This window comes from Arachis ipaensis, chromosome B10, assembly GCF_059453495.1.
Source record: "Arachis ipaensis isolate K30076 ecotype BB chromosome B10, ASM5945349v1, whole genome shotgun sequence".
NCBI classification, from domain to species: domain Eukaryota; kingdom Viridiplantae; phylum Streptophyta; class Magnoliopsida; order Fabales; family Fabaceae; genus Arachis; species Arachis ipaensis.
The window spans coordinates 103,645,833-103,661,064 of NC_142435.1; the positions used below are offsets into that span (position 1 = coordinate 103,645,833).

The window sequence follows — 15,232 nt, forward strand, 5'->3', positions numbered from 1 at the left end:
AATATCCGCTCATCACAACACCAAACTTAGACTGTTGCTTGTCCTCAAGCAACTAGACAAATAAAATAGAAGACTAATAGGTTGAGAAGCAATAATATCTCAGAGTTTTTGATTGAAGCTCAGATCCTAATTAGATGAGTGGGACTAGTAGCTTTTTGCTTCTGAACAGTTTTGGCATCTCACTTTATCCATTGAAGCTCAGAGTGATTGGCATCTTATAGGAACTCAGAATTCAGATAGTGTTATTGATTCTCTTAGTTCAGTGTGATGATTCTTGAACACAGCTTCTTTATGAGTCTTGGCCGTGGCCCTAAGCACTTTGTTTTCCAGTATTACTACTGGATACATAAATGCCACAGACACATAATTGGGTGAACCCTTTCAGATTGTGACTCAGCTTTGCTAAAGTCTCCAATTAGAGGTGTCCAGGGTTCTTAAGCACACTCTTCTTTTGCTTTGGACCTTGACTTTAACCGCTCAGTCTCAAGTTTTCACTTGACACCTACACGCCACAAGCACATGGTTAGGGACAGCTTGGTTTAGCCGCTTAGACCAGGATTTTATTCTTTTAGGCCCTCCTATCCACTGATGCTCAAAGCCTTGGGATCCTTTTTATTTGCCCTTGCCTTTTGGTTTTAAGGGTTATTGGCTTTTTCTGCTTGCTTTTTTTTTTTTTTTTTGCAAGCTTTGTTCTTTGCTGCTTTTTCTTGCTTCAAGAATCATTTTTATGATTTTTCAGATTATCAATAACATGTCTCATGTTCATCAATCTTTCAAGAGCCAACATGTTTAACAGTCTTAAACAACAAATTCAAAAGATATATGCACTGTTCAAGCATTCATTCAGAAGATAGAAAGCATTGCCACCACATTTAACTAATTAGAATTTCTTTTATTAAACTCGAAATTTTATTGCTTCTTATTCAAGAGATCTACTATTTTATTCATGTTTAATGATGATGAGAAAAATAAACTATAGCTTAATTGACGATAAAATCAAATAGATACTAATTACTATTATATGACTTCTAAGGTAAACTTTTATAAGGACACTGTCACAGAGTTAAGGCAGAAATTGGAAATTAACAACCTTTATTCTGGGGGTATGGGGGTTCCTCTGATCCTTGGGATGCTTGGTATTACAGAAGACTTTTGGCGCTTCAGTTCCCTTAAGTCACGTCCCTGCTCCTCTTGTTCTTTAAACATATGGGTCAGCATTTGATTGTGTTCCTTCTGTTGTTTTATTATTTGCTCCATAGCTTCCTGTATCTTGGTGACAAACGTCTCAAGATATTCCCAATATTCTGCTTGAGGAATCTCTGGGAGGAATTCCTGTGCTCTCTTCTTGATAGGATCCTCCTGTGCTTGTTGTCTCTCCATTGATGCTTTGGTGATTGACTTTTCAATTAGGATATATTCAGTTATTCCCATCTTGACTCCAGCGTCCTTGCAGAGCAGAGAAATTACGCTTGGATAAGCCAACCTGGCCTCTCTTGAATTTTTATTAGCTATCTTGTAGAGTTCAGTGGAAATCAGCTGATGAACCTCCACTTCCTTCCCCGTCATGATGCAATGAATCATCACTGCTCTTTTAACTGTGACTTCAGAACGGTTGCTAGTGGGCAACAGAGAACGCCCAATGAAGTCCAGCCATCCTCTGGCAACTGGTTTGAGATCCTCTCTCTTGAGTTGATTTGGGACGCCCTTTGTGTTGGTGGTCCACCTAGCTCCAGGGATACATATGTCCTCTAGGATCTTATCCAGGCCAATGTCTACTCTCATCATCCTCCTGTTGAAGGAGTCTGGATCATCCTTTAGCTGAGGTAGCTTTAATATCTCTCTGATCTTGTCAGGGGTGGTATGAACAATCTTTCCCCTGACCATGGTCTGAAATTCGTAGCAGGCTGTTCCAGATAGTCTATGCTTGTCAGTTTGCCACATATTAGCATAGAACTCCTGGACCATATTCCTTCCTACTTTCGTTTCAGGATTAGCTAGGACTTCCCAGTTCCTGATTCGAATTTGCTCCTGGATCTCCGGATATTCGTCTTCTTTCAGATCAAATCTAACTTCCGGGATCACTGATCTCAGACCCATTACTTTAAGATAATGGTCTGAATGTTCTTTAGATAAGAACTTCCCTTGATTCCAAAGTGGTTTTGGAACGCTCTCTTTCTTGCCTCTTGGATTGGATTGTTTTCCTTTGGGAGCCATGATCTTAGTGATCTCGGAAAAACACACCAAACTTAGAAGTTTGCTTGTCCTCAAGCAAAAGAAAAGAAAGGCGAGGGATAGAAGGAGATCGAGGTGCACTTGTTGATGGAGGAGGGGGGAGGCCGAACCCAATTTTAAAGGGGTAGGGGAGTGGGTTTTCGAAAAATTGGAAGAGATAAGATAAAAAGATTGAGTTGAAAAAGATAAGATAGAAGATAGAGTTTAATTTTGAAAAGATATGATAGATTTTTGAAAAAGATAACTCTGAATTTTGAAAAGGATAATATGGATATTTGAAAAAGATATGGATTAGTTGAAAAGATTTTTGAGTGAAAAAGATAGATTTGTTTTCAGAAAAGATTTTGAAAAGAGTTGGATTGAATTTGGAAAGATGGATTTTTAGAAATTAAGGATTTTAGAAATCAGGGTTCTTGATATGTTCATGTAAAAATCATGCATTGAAGCATAAAATTTGAAATTAAAATGGAAATACGTGTGGGATAACTGGATTTGGCTCCTCCCTGTCCTCCTGGTGTTTGAACGCCCAAACACTGCTTGTTTTGGGCGTTCAACGCCCAAATGCTGATCTCCTGGGCGTTCAGCGCCCAGTTGCTGCCATTACTGGCGTTCAACGCCCATTGGGTGCCTGTTTCTGGCGTTGAACGCCCAATTGCTGCCCTTACTGGCGTTCAGCGCCCAGTGGATGCCCATTTTGGGCGCTGAACGCCCAAAATGCCTCTTTACTGGCGTTTTCTTGCCATTGAGCTCCCTATCTCTGTTTTGTGTGCAGATTCCTTCTGTAACCCTGTAAACTTATACAAATGATGCTGTACCTTAGTGTCAGTGAACTTTATATAAACAAATAAAAATAAAAATAGGGCAAAAATGCTTAGAGGATTGATGCCCCATGGCTGGGTTGCCTCCCAGCAAGCGCTTCTTTATTGTCTTTAGCTGGACCTTGCTGAGCTTTTAATCTAGCTTCAGCCTTGAGCATTCTTGCTCAATGTTGCCTTCAAGATAATGCTTGATTCTCTGCCCATTGACAATGAACTTCTTATTAGAATCAATATCCTGAAGCTCCACATAACCATATGGTGACACACTTGTAATCACGTATGGTCCCCTCCACCAGGATTTCAGTTTCCCGGGGAATAGCCTGAGTCTAGAGTTAAACAACAGGACCTTCTGTCCTGGTTCAAAGATTCTAGATGACAGCTTTCTGTCATGCCATTTTTTTTATTTTTCTTTATAAAGCTTGGCATTTTCGAAAGCTGTGAATCTGAATTCCTCTAGCTCATTTAGCTGGAGCAATCGTTTTTCTCCTGCTAATTTGGCATCAAAGTTTAGGAACCTGGTTGCCCAATAGGCTTTATGTTCCAGTTCCACGGGCAGGTGACATGCCTTACCGTACACAAGTTGGTATGGAGAGGTCCCTATAGGGGTCTTGAATGCTGTTCTGTAAGCCCACAGAGCATCATCCAAGCTCCGTGCCCAATCCTTTCTACGGGTACTTACTGTCCGTTCTAGGATTCTCTTTAATTCTCTATTAGAGACTTCAGCTTGCCCATTGGTTTGTGGATGATATGGAGTGGCTATCTTGTGGCGAATTCCATACCGAACCATGGCAGAGTAAAGCTGTTTATTGCAGAAGTGAGTGCCCCCATCACTGATTAGTACTCTAGGGACACCAAACCTGCTAAAGATATGTTTCTGGAGAAATTTCAGCACTGTTTTAGTATCATTGTTGGGTGTGGCAATAGCCTCAACCCATTTTGATACATAGTCAACTGCCACCAGAATATAAGTGTTTGAGTATGATGGTGGGAAAGGTCCCATGAAGTCAATTCCCCATACATCAAACAACTCTATTTCCAAGATTCCTTGTTGAGGCATGGCGTAACCATGAGGCAGATTACCCGCTCTTTGGCAACTGTCACAATTACGTACAAACTCTCGGGAATCTTTATAGAGTGTGGGCCAATAGAAGCCACATTGGAGGACCTTGGTGGCTGTTCGCTCACCTCCGAAATGGCCTCCATATTGAGATCCATGGCAATGCCATAGGATTCTCTGTGCTTCCTCTCTGGGGACACACCTACGGATAATTCCGTCTGCACATCTCTTAAAGAGATAGGGCTCATCCCACAAGTAGTACTTTGCATCAATAACTAATTTCTTCTTTTGTATTCTATTGTACTCCTTGGGTATGAACCTTGCAGCTTTATAGTTTGCAATATCGGAAAACCATGGTGCTTCCTGAATGGCAAATAGATGCTCATCAGGGAACGTCTCAGAGATCTCAAGAAAGGGGAGGGACGTCCCTTCCACTGGCTCTATCCGGGACAGATGATCAGCTACTTGGTTCTCTGTCCCTTTTCTGTCTCTTATTTCTATATCAAACTCTTGCAGAAGCAATACCCATCTGATGAGCCTGAGTTTTGAATCCTACTTTGTGAGTAGATACTTAAGAGCAGCATGGTCAGTGTACACAATCACCTTTGATCCTACTAAGTAGGATCTGAACTTGTCAATGGCGTAAACCACTACAAGTAATTCCTTTTCTATGGTTGTGTAATTTTTCTGGGCATCATTTAAAACGCGACTGGCATAATAAATGACATGCAGAAGCTTGTCATGCCTCTGTCCCAATACTGCACCAATGGCATGATCACTGGCATCACACATTAGCTCAAATGGTAATGTCCAGTCTGGTGCAGAAATGACTGGTGCTGTGACCAGCTTAGCTTTCAGCGTTTCAAACGCCTGCAGGCACTCTGTGTCAAACACAAATGGTGTGTCAGCAGCTAGCAGATTGCTTAGAGGTTTTGCGATTTTTGAAAAATCCTTTATAAACCTCCTATAGAATCCTGCATGCCCCAGAAAGCTTCTGATTGCCTTAACATTGGCAGGTGGTGGTAATTTTTCAATTACCTCTATTTTTGCTTGATCCACCTCTATTCCCTTGTTTGAGATTTTATGCCCAAGAACAATTCCTTCAGTCACCATGAAGTGACACTTTTCCCAGTTTAAAACTAGGTTGGTTTCTTGGCATCTTTTCAGAACAAGTTTCAGGTGATCAAGACAGGAGCTGAATGAGTCTCCATATACTGAGAAGTCATCCATGAAGACTTCCAGAAATTTTTCCACCATATCAGAGAAAATAGAGAGCATGCATCTCTGGAAGGTTGCAGGCGCATTGCATAGCCCAAAGGGCATCCTTCTATAAGCAAACACTCCGGATGGACATGTGAATGCTGTTTTCTCTTGATCTTGGGGATCTACTGCAATCTGGTTATAGCCTGAGTAGCCATCCAAAAATCAGTAATAATCATGACCTGCTAGTCTTTCTAGCATCTGGTCTATGAATGGTAAAGGAAAATGATCCTTTCTGGTGGCTGTATTGAGCCTTCTGTAGTCAATACACATGCGCCACCCTGTAACTGTTCTTGTAGGAACCAGTTCATTTTTTTCATTATGAATCACTGTCATGCCTCCCTTTTTTGGGACGACTTGAACAGGGCTCACCCAGGGGCTATCAGAAATGGGATAAATAATCCCAGCCTCTAGTAATTTGGTGACCTCTTTCTGCACCACTTCCTTCATGGCTGGATTTAGCCGCCTCTGTGGTTGAACCACTGGTTTGGCATTATCCTCCAATAGGATTTTGTGCATGCATCTAGCTGGGCTTATGCCCTTAAGGTCACCTATGGACCACCCAAGAGCTGTCTTGTGTGTCCTTAGCACTTGAATAAGTGCTTCCTCTTCCTGTGAATTTAAAGCAGAGCTTATGATCACTGGAAAAGTGTCACCTTCTCCTAGAAATGCATATTTCAAGGATGGTGGCAGTGGCTTGAGCTCTGGTTTAGGAGGTTTTTCCTCTTTCAGAAGAAAATTCAGAGGCTCTTTCATGTCCCCTGAATCCTCCAAATCAGGCTGAACATCTTTAAAGATGTCTTCCAACTCTGATTCGAGACTCTCAGCCATGTTGATCTCTTCTACCAAAGAGTCAATAAGATCAACTTTCATGCAGTCTGTTGATGTGTCTGGATGCTGCATGGCTTTGACAGCGTTCAACTTGAACTCATCATCGTTGACTCTCAGGGTTATTTCCCCCTGTTGGACGTCAATGAGGGATCGTCCAGTTGCTAGGAAGGGTCTTCCTAGAATGAGAGTAGCACTCTTGTGCTCCTCCATTTCCAGCACAACAAAGTCAGTGGGAAAGGCGAATGGCCCAACTCTGACAATCATGTCCTCAATCACGCCTGATGGGTATTTAGTGGAACCATCAGCAAGTTGGAGACATATCCGGGTTGGTTTAACTTCTTCAGTTAAGCCAAGCTTCCTGATAGTGGATGCAGGTATTAGGTTGATGCTTGCCCCAAGATCGCATAAAGCTGTCTTGGTGAAGTCACCTTCTAATATGCATGGTATCAGAAAACTCCCAGGGTCTTTAAGCTTTTCAGGAAAGCTTTTCAGAATGACTGCACTGCATTCTTCAGTGAGGAGAACTCTTTCTGTTTCTCTCCACTCCTTTTTATGACTCAAGATCTCTTTCATGAACTTGGCATAAGAAGGTATTTGCTCAAGTGCCTCTGCAAATGGAATCTTTATTTCAAGAGTCCTTAGATAATCTGCAAAGCGAGCAAATTGCTTATCCTGCTCCTCTTTCTGGAGTTTTTGAGGATAAGGTATCTTGGCTTTATATTCCTCAACCTTAGTGGTTAAAGAAGCCTTTTTAGAGGGGTTGTTATCAGCATTTGTGTGTGTCTGATCCCTCACTGGCAATTGAGTGCCAGAGTCAGAAGCTGGAGTGACGTTAGACGCCAGCTCACTGTCTGTTCCTGGCGCCTGAACGCCAGAAATGTGCCCATTTTGGGCGTTCAATGCTGGATTCTGCCCCATTTGGGCGTTCAACGCCAGATTCTTGCCCATTTCTGGCGTTGAACGCCAATCCTGCCTTGTTTCTGGCGCTGAACGCCAGTTTTGGGCATGGTCTGGGCGTTCAGCGCCAGCCTTCCACCCATTTTCTGGCAATTTAGTGCCAGAATTATTTTTCCCTGGGCTCTTACTGTCTTCAGGTGAATCTTTGGTGGGTCGCTCATTTCTTGAATTTTTGATGCCTTGAGGTGGGGTATTTAATGTTTTCCCACTTCTTAATTGAACTGCTTGGCATTCTTCTGCTATTTGCCTTGATAGCTGCTGCTTTGTTTGCTTAAACTGTTCGTCCATATGTATATTAGCTATCCTTGTCTCCTGTAGCCTGTCTTTGAATTCAGCTAGCTGCTTTGTTAGAAAATCCAATTGCTGATTGAATTCAGCAGCTTGTTTTACAGTACTGAATTCAGCAGTTACTGTTTTAACCTCTTCATTCATGGAAGGGTTGCTGCTTAGATACAGATGCTGATTCCTGGCAACTGTATCAATGAGCTCTTGAGCCTCTTCAATTGTCTTTCTCATATGGATAGATCCACCAGCTGAGTAATCTAGAGACATCTGAGCTCCTTCTGCAAGCCCATAGTAGAAGATGTCTAACTGAACCCACTCTGAAAACATTTCAGAGGGGCATTTTCGTAGCATCTCTCTGTATCTCTCCCAGGCATCATAAAGAGATTCATTATCTCCTTGTTTAAAGCCTTGGATGTCCAGCCTTAGCTGTGTCATCCTTTTTGGGGGAAAATACTGATTCAGGAATTTTTCTGTCAGCTGTTTCCATGTTCTTATGCTGGCCTTAGGTTGGTTATTTAACCACCTCTTAGCTTGATCTTTTACAGCAAATGGAAACAGTAATAGTCTGTAGACATCCTGATCTATTTCCTTATCATGTACTATGTCAGCAATTTGTAAAAATTGTGCCAGAAACTCTGTAGGTTCTTCCTGTGAAAGACCGGAATACTGACAACTTTGCTGCACCATGATAATGAGCTGAGGATTCAACTCAAAGCTACTAACTCCAATGGAGGGTATGCAGATGCTACTCCCATATGAAGCAGTAGAGGGGTTAGAATATGACCCCAAAGTCCTCCTGGACTGTCCATCTCCACTTATGTCCATGATGGATATATGGATATAACTTGGACTGATTTACCTTTTTATTTATTTTATTTTATAAGAAGTAAATACTTAAATAAAATAAAATAACTAAAAAGAATTTGAATTTTGAAATTTAAAAAAAAAAATTTTTTTATAATTTTCGAAAATTTGTTTTTAAAAAAGAGAGAAAAGAAATTTTTGAATTTAAAGAGGAGAGAGAAAAATAATAAGATAGCACAAGATTTAAAATTTTTAGATCTAATGCTCCCTATTTTCGAAAATTTTGGAGGGAAAACACCAAGGAACACCAAACTTAAAAATTTTAAGATCAAGTCACAAGGAAAACTCAAGAACACGAAGAAAGAACACCAAACTTAAAATTTTTAGAAAACCAAAACAAAATTTACGAAAATTTTAAGGAAAATCAATCAAGAGGACACCAAACTTAAAGTTTGGCACAGGATCTAATAGAGAAATTATTTTTGAAAACTATTTTTAAAAAGAAAATAAGGATTCTAAAATTTTAACACGACAATAATAAGAGACTCTAAACAAACAAAAGAAATTTTTCCTAACCTAAGCAACAAAATAATCCGTCAGTTGTTCAAACACGAACAATCCCCGGCAACGGCGCCAAAAACTTGGTGCACGAATTGTGAATCACACTTTTCACAACGCGTACCACTAACCAGCAAGTGCACTGGGTCGTCCAAGTAATACCTTACGTGAGTAAGGGTCGAATCCCACGGAGATTGTTGGTTTGAAGCAATCTATGGTTATCTTGTAAATCTTAGTCAGGAAGTCAATTATGTTTATCAGTTGAATTGCGAATAAACAATAGAGCATGGATTAAAGGTTACTTGTTATGCAGTAATGGAGAATATGTTGGAGTTTTGGAGATGCTTTGCCTTCTGAATCTCTGCTTTCCTCTGTCTTCTTGTTCACGCACGCATGTCCTCCTATGGCAAGCTGTGTGTTGGTGGATCACCATTGTCAATGGCTACCTTCCATCCTTCCAGTGAAAACTACGCTCACGCGCTCTGTCACAGCACGGCTAATCACCGGTTGGTTCTCGATCCGGTTGGAATAGGATTTACTATCCTTTTGCGTCTGTCACTAACGCCCAGCCTTCAGAAGTTTGAAGCTCGTCACAGTCATTCAATCCTTGAATCCTACTCTGAATACTACAGACAAGGTTTAGACTTTCCGGATTCTCATGAATGCCGCCATCAGTTCTAGCTTATACCACGGAGATTCTGATTAAGGAATCTAAGAGATACGCATTCAATCGTATATAGAACGGAGGTGGTTGTCAGGCACACGTTCATGAATTGAGGAAGGTGATGAGTGTCACAGATCATCACCTCCATCACAGTTAAGCGCGAATGAACATCTTAGATAGGAACAAGCGTGTTTGAATGGAAAACAGAAATACTTGCATTAATTCATCGAGACACAGCAGAGCTCCTCACCCCCAACAATGAGGTTTAGAGACTCATGCCGTCAGAGAATACAAAGTTTAGATCTGAAATGTCATGAGATACAAAATAAGTCTCTAAAAGTTGTTTAAATACTAAACTAGTAGCCTAGGGTTACAAAATATGAGTGGACTATGATGGATGATGCAGAGATCCACTTCTGGGGCCCACTTGGTGTGCTGGGGCCCACTTGGTGTGTGCTGGGGCTGAGACTTAAGCAATTCACGTGCAGAGGCCATTTGTGGAGTTGAACGCCAGTTTTTGTGCCAGTTTGGGCGTTCAACTCCAGTTTTTGATCCTTTTCTGGCGCTGGACGCCAGAATTGGGCAGAGGACTGGCATTGAACGCCAGTTTACGTCGTCTATTCTTGTGCAAAGTATGGACTATTATATATTGCTGGAAAGCCCGGGATGTCTACTTTTCAACGCAATTGGAAGCACGCCATTTCGAGTTCTGTAGCTCCAGAAAATCTACTTTGAGTGCAGGGAGGTCAGAATCCAACAGCATCAGCAGTCCTTTTTCAGCCTGAATCAGATTTTTGCTCAGCTCCTTCAATTTCAGCTAGAAAAATACCTGGAATTACAGAAAACCACACGACCCATAGTAAAGTCCAGAAATATGAATTTTTCCTAAAAACTACTGGAAATAAACTAGAAACTAACTAAAACATATTCAAAACTATATGAAATTAACCCCAAAAAGCGTATAAAATATCCGCTCATCAGCATGCCACTGCTGCTGATCTTTACATTATAACATGACGCAAAATTTGTTTACCTATTTACAATTTACATATTCACCATATATTGAAAAAAATGGATTCAGCAATAATTGGATAAAATATAGTGAATACACCATTCATTATATTCAAAAAAATAGTGCCCATGTACAGTCACAATGAAAACAGAATTATTATTATAAAATATATAGTTAAACTTACTCTACAGTAAATCAACTAATCAAAATTTTGTGCCACTAACGTCAAAATTGTGTATTCAGAGAACTGGGTATTTGAGTCTCAAATTGACATGAGATAGAGCCAATAAAATCCAAATATTTTTGAAATTACTTTATCTAATAAAAATAAATCAGTCAAATAAAAAATCATGAGTGACTTTGTGGTGTACATATATCATTGTCATCATTTTAACAAAGAATGAACTTTTTTAATACCTAAGCTATATTAGCCATTATAGGCAAAATGCACCTAAGAAATCTATCAAAACAAAAGAAATGGCCAAAAGATCACTTCCAACCTGTTCAATACAGATATATCAAGAAAATACAAATCAATTCAACAACAAATGAATATTCAGTCATCTAAATTCCATAAAGCATTCACTTGGCAAAACCACATAAGTTAAGGAATAAACTAAATTGTGGAAGGAGAGATTTTTATATCATAAAAGAGCTACTGCATTTTATTGAATTTCAAAGAAATAAGTTCAAACATAAAGGGCTAAATAGCTAATTTGCCTAGTGGCTAAGGATATTGTGTCCACACCCTAGCACTTAATCTATTACATAAGAAAGATGCCCAAAAAACAATCCAAACAACTTATACAAAACATGACAACACACACATATTCTCATCTACTAGAATCCAATGCATCAAATGCTATTACATGGACACAACCAAAATACCTAATGCCCTAGATTAGTCCTAATCAGTAGCTCTAGTTAACTGCCATGGGCAGCCACCTCAATTAACCCCATGTCCAGAGGAGCCATCATTCCCCGAGCCACGAGACTCCTCAGCTTCATCAAATTGCAGCCTCAAGGATCTTCTCAACCTCTTCAACGAAGGCTTCACATCTTTCTCAAAATCAAGAGAGCCTCGATTAAGGCCAACCACATACTCCTAGTGTAAACAATTGCATGAAAATATAAACCTAATTAGAGGGATAATTAATAAGTTCTAGTCAAAGGAACTTGATCAGAAAATTAAGTGCATTGTCAAAAAAAAAAATAAATTGGCAACACCACTCACCTCTTCACTTTCATCAACTTCATCACATGAATTTTCAGAACTATCCACTTCATTTAACTTATCCACCACAGCATCAGTAGACTTTCTCTTGAGGAGAGGACACTATTAAATGACACAACATATTAGGTTCAATTTAAACACGACTAAAAAAAGGGTGAAAAGTAATACAGAAAAAATAATAGAAGAAACTGGAAGTATGGAACCTTAGCATCTTCATCAACTCCCAAGTTAACAACACTTGATTTTGGTTCGGTACATTTAGGCGAACCAGCAAAGAGCTCAGAGCAGCTGGAAGGAGTCAATCCCAATTTCGGTGATTCGGTAACCTTAGAGGGTTCCCTAAATGATCTCTCTCCTTTTGGTACAAACCCAGCCTTAGATAATACAAAGCACATCCGATATAAGACATGAATAAAGGTGGAACAACCAAAGAATGAAAAATTTAAGAAAGAATTTATTAAAATAAAACAATAAGTGCAAATTCCATTTTATACCTTTTCAGGACTCAAATCTGAACCAGAGAGTTCAAACATTCCAAGTATTGCAGCATGATCACAAACACACCTCACTGGATAAGTCCCTTTGAATTTCTCCATCCCAACAGGCCTACTAAGAACCTTGAAAAGCATAGTTTTTCCAACAATTTCTTGGAATATAGGAGGAGACTGTATGCTAAACACAACCTACGAACAATATAAAACAGAGACAATAGAAAAAATGAATGGGTAGAAACCGAAGGATAAGAAAACTCTTTAACAATAAAATCAGCGCATAAAAAGAACATAGCATTCGAGTGACTTACATCAACATCCTTAAGATGTTGTTCAAACACCTGGGAACAAATCTTATTCAGTAGGTAACTTGCCTCACGATCAAAGAGGACAAAAATAGAAACACCGTGAAATCCTCAACCAACACCTTCACTCTAAACCTGGATTTTTTTTAAGATGCACATAAATACTGGCCTAAGGTTAACAACTACGCAGAAATAATTCACTATTTAACGAAGCACAGAAGAAGCATTGTAAAATATTTATACCTAGGAGTCACATTTGTAACATGGATGTTGCAAAACTGACAAAAGTAAATCTCAGATTCTGCCTGAACACCTCTGCCACACACACAAGTAGAGTACCACCAAGGACCATCCTCAACTATTTCAGCTATCTTCGCTAGTACAACAAAAGTTCCAGCCTAAAAATATAAGACCAGGTCTATAAATGTTAAGACATTATAACCAAAGATAGTTGTAATACAAACTAAAACTGAAAAACTAAAATAAATACTAACATCATAGTATTTTCAAGTACAAAGAAGGAAAAAAGCATTAACATGGTTACAAAAACAAAGCAGTTTTTACTAACGAATAGAAAAAGAAAATTTAACACAAATTATCAAGAGTAAACATGATTAAAAAAAAATTAAACTGGTTCCAACCCGGTTGTTATCATCAAGCGACTTCACAGTACACCTAGGTGTGAGCTTCATAAAATCTTCTTCTATTCTGATATTTTTTCTAGATCCAACAAAGGCAATAGGTTGGGATGTACTAACTCCATGTGGAATAGAACTGTTAACAAATACAGCACCAACTTAAATAAGTAAACCATGACAGCAACAACAAAAAACATAACAGAAACTACATGTAAAAAAATACCTTTTCCTAAAAGCTGCCACCTCTGGGATGTCAAGATTAAATCCTAGCTTTGATGCAAACATAACATTCTGAAGTCCAACTTTACCTAAAAAATATATATATATATACATTGGTTACAGGAATATAGTGGTAAAACCAAGTGAACTTGGATAACTGACACACCTGAAATGAAAATTTACATGATACAAACCTCTAAAAACCTTAACTTTGGCAAGCTGTAAAACCACAACTGGCTGTTCAGCATACCCAAAAGACAGAAATTGATTAAGTTCGTCAACATATTCACCAAATAAGGCACACCGAATCTTGTGACTGAAAACGACCAACAAAATCACCTACACTATTAGAAACTTGACTATACAAACACACTGAAAACAAAAAAGAATCTCAATAAGAGGAAGATGTAGAAATTAAATAACGCTAACTCATTTTCAGCAAGTTCTATCACAGCCATCTTCATCTTCTTTCCATCTTTATCATATTCTTTCTCTTCCGACATAGAGACCATCAGACCCACCACATCTCAAATAAATATTAAAAAAAAACTACTAGGAAATAATGACAACAAAGCAACATTCTACAAATCACAAAGAAACAAGACTGCAATCATTCTAGCCAAAAAAAAGTATGAGCAAATAGCACAACATATCAACTAAGAAATCGGAATCCTCTTTGGTTTCCAAAAGTTCAGTGAATGGAGAGATTGTAAGAGCAGATTTTGGAATAAAATCACAGATAGCATCCTTAACAGTGGTCCTGAACTGAAAAATCAACTTAAACTGATGCCTAGTGGCCCTATAAGATCCTTGGTTTGGCACAACAGAGAAGAGCTTCATTACATATACTCGACCCTCGGAGAGAAGTTGTTTGAATCTGTAAATCATAGTCTTCCGAACAGTTACTTGTATCTTGCACCCCTACCAATCAACATAAATTATACTAAAAATATGATAAATGACAAATCAAACACAGAGAAAAATAAATTTAAATGAAACAAAATTTCAGACCTCGATATAAAAAAAGCAAGGAGAAACACATCTAAATACAAAACAAAAAAACAGTCAAAAAATTTTAATAGATTTAGACCACTATAACTCACAGATTCATCAACCAAAATCATCTCCATGGAATTTGGGAGAAGCTGACCAGTGAAAGTTGGAACAGTCCAAAGCCTAATCACCCTAACTTTGAGGTTCCATGCTTCCTTCTCAGGATTAATCTCATTAACCATATCCATGGCAGTTGTCATATTGAAATGCAATTAGAGGGATGAAAGAGGGAACAGATTTTAGTAAATCAAACAGCAACTAAGAAACACATACAACAGCAACATGAATGTGAGAAAAATCTGCCATGATCAATGGGTTCTGCCTTTATTTATAAACACAAATCAATTTAGTAATTTGAATTTCGAAATCGATAGAACCCTTATTTTGGGAGGGAAAAAAAGAAGCAACATAGACATTTGAAAGATATTAGTGTTGATTGACATTGGATATCAATCGAAAGATATTTGCGGGCCCACTAAATAATCCTATATATAGGACCTAAAAGCAAACAACAATTGATACACAAATAAGGTGTATAAATGGTAAGCTATATTAACCCTAAGTTAATAGGAGAAGAGGGGATGGGATGAGAAGAAGATGAGAGAGAAGAGACAGATAACAAAGACAACATGAGGTAACACCTAGAGAAAAGCGAGAACTAAAAATAAAAAGAAAACCTATGCATAGATTTAGGAGGGGTAGACCTAGATGATGACAGCTTTTAGTATAGATATCATTATTTGATTAGGCTTCCTATATAATTATATTTCCAATGGCAAATATATCATATTCCCAATAAAGTTACACACAAGAT

General features: G+C 38.8%; 3 protein-coding genes across 3 annotated transcripts; all 3 read right to left on the reverse strand.

Annotated features, from left to right (window-relative positions):
• Positions 1-11,424: 11,424 nt before the first annotated feature.
• Positions 11,425-12,107, reverse strand: LOC110268531 (uncharacterized). Its single transcript, XM_088501422.1, has 3 exons — positions 11,916-12,107; positions 11,713-11,814; positions 11,425-11,580 (listed from the first exon to the last, which is right to left on the reverse strand). The coding sequence occupies exons 1-3, from the start codon at positions 12,105-12,107 to the stop codon at positions 11,425-11,427; spliced, it is 450 nt and encodes a 149-aa protein (XP_088357548.1).
• A 93-nt stretch (positions 12,108-12,200) lies between these two features.
• LOC148581149 (uncharacterized) lies at positions 12,201-13,868 on the reverse strand. Its single transcript, XM_088492317.1, has 7 exons — positions 13,789-13,868; positions 13,560-13,681; positions 13,370-13,454; positions 13,150-13,282; positions 12,763-12,906; positions 12,515-12,544; positions 12,201-12,395 (listed from the first exon to the last, which is right to left on the reverse strand). Exons 1-7 carry the CDS (start codon positions 13,866-13,868, stop codon positions 12,201-12,203), a joined length of 789 nt encoding a protein of 262 aa, XP_088348443.1.
• A 112-nt stretch (positions 13,869-13,980) lies between these two features.
• Positions 13,981-14,618, reverse strand: LOC148581150 (uncharacterized). Its single transcript, XM_088492318.1, has 2 exons — positions 14,469-14,618; positions 13,981-14,286 (listed from the first exon to the last, which is right to left on the reverse strand). The coding sequence occupies exons 1-2, from the start codon at positions 14,616-14,618 to the stop codon at positions 13,981-13,983; spliced, it is 456 nt and encodes a 151-aa protein (XP_088348444.1).
• Between the last annotated feature and the right edge of the window lie 614 nt (positions 14,619-15,232).

Excerpts from the sequence above, each read along its gene's own strand:
- LOC148581150 (XM_088492318.1), bottom strand. The coding sequence starts at position 14,618 with ATGACAACTGCCATGGATATGGTTAATGAGATTAATCCTGAGAAGGAA. Across the intron at positions 14,287-14,468 it reads TGATTTTGGTTGATGAATCT|GGGTGCAAGATACAAGTAAC; the intron begins GTGAGTTATAGT and ends GTTGATTGGTAG.
- LOC148581149 (XM_088492317.1), bottom strand. The coding sequence starts at position 13,868 with ATGTCGGAAGAGAAAGAATATGATAAAGATGGAAAGAAGATGAAGATG. Across the intron at positions 12,545-12,762 it reads GCAACATCCATGTTACAAAT|GTGTTTGAACAACATCTTAA; the intron begins GTGACTCCTAGG and ends ATTTGTTCCCAG. Across the intron at positions 12,396-12,514 it reads AACATCTTAAGGATGTTGAT|GTTGTGTTTAGCATACAGTC; the intron begins GTAAGTCACTCG and ends TATTGTTCGTAG.
- LOC110268531 (XM_088501422.1), bottom strand. The coding sequence starts at position 12,107 with ATGTGCTTTGTATTATCTAAGGCTGGGTTTGTACCAAAAGGAGAGAGA. Across the intron at positions 11,815-11,915 it reads GAGTTGATGAAGATGCTAAG|TGTCCTCTCCTCAAGAGAAA; the intron begins GTTCCATACTTC and ends GTCATTTAATAG. Across the intron at positions 11,581-11,712 it reads AAGTTGATGAAAGTGAAGAG|TATGTGGTTGGCCTTAATCG; the intron begins GTGAGTGGTGTT and ends TTACACTAGGAG.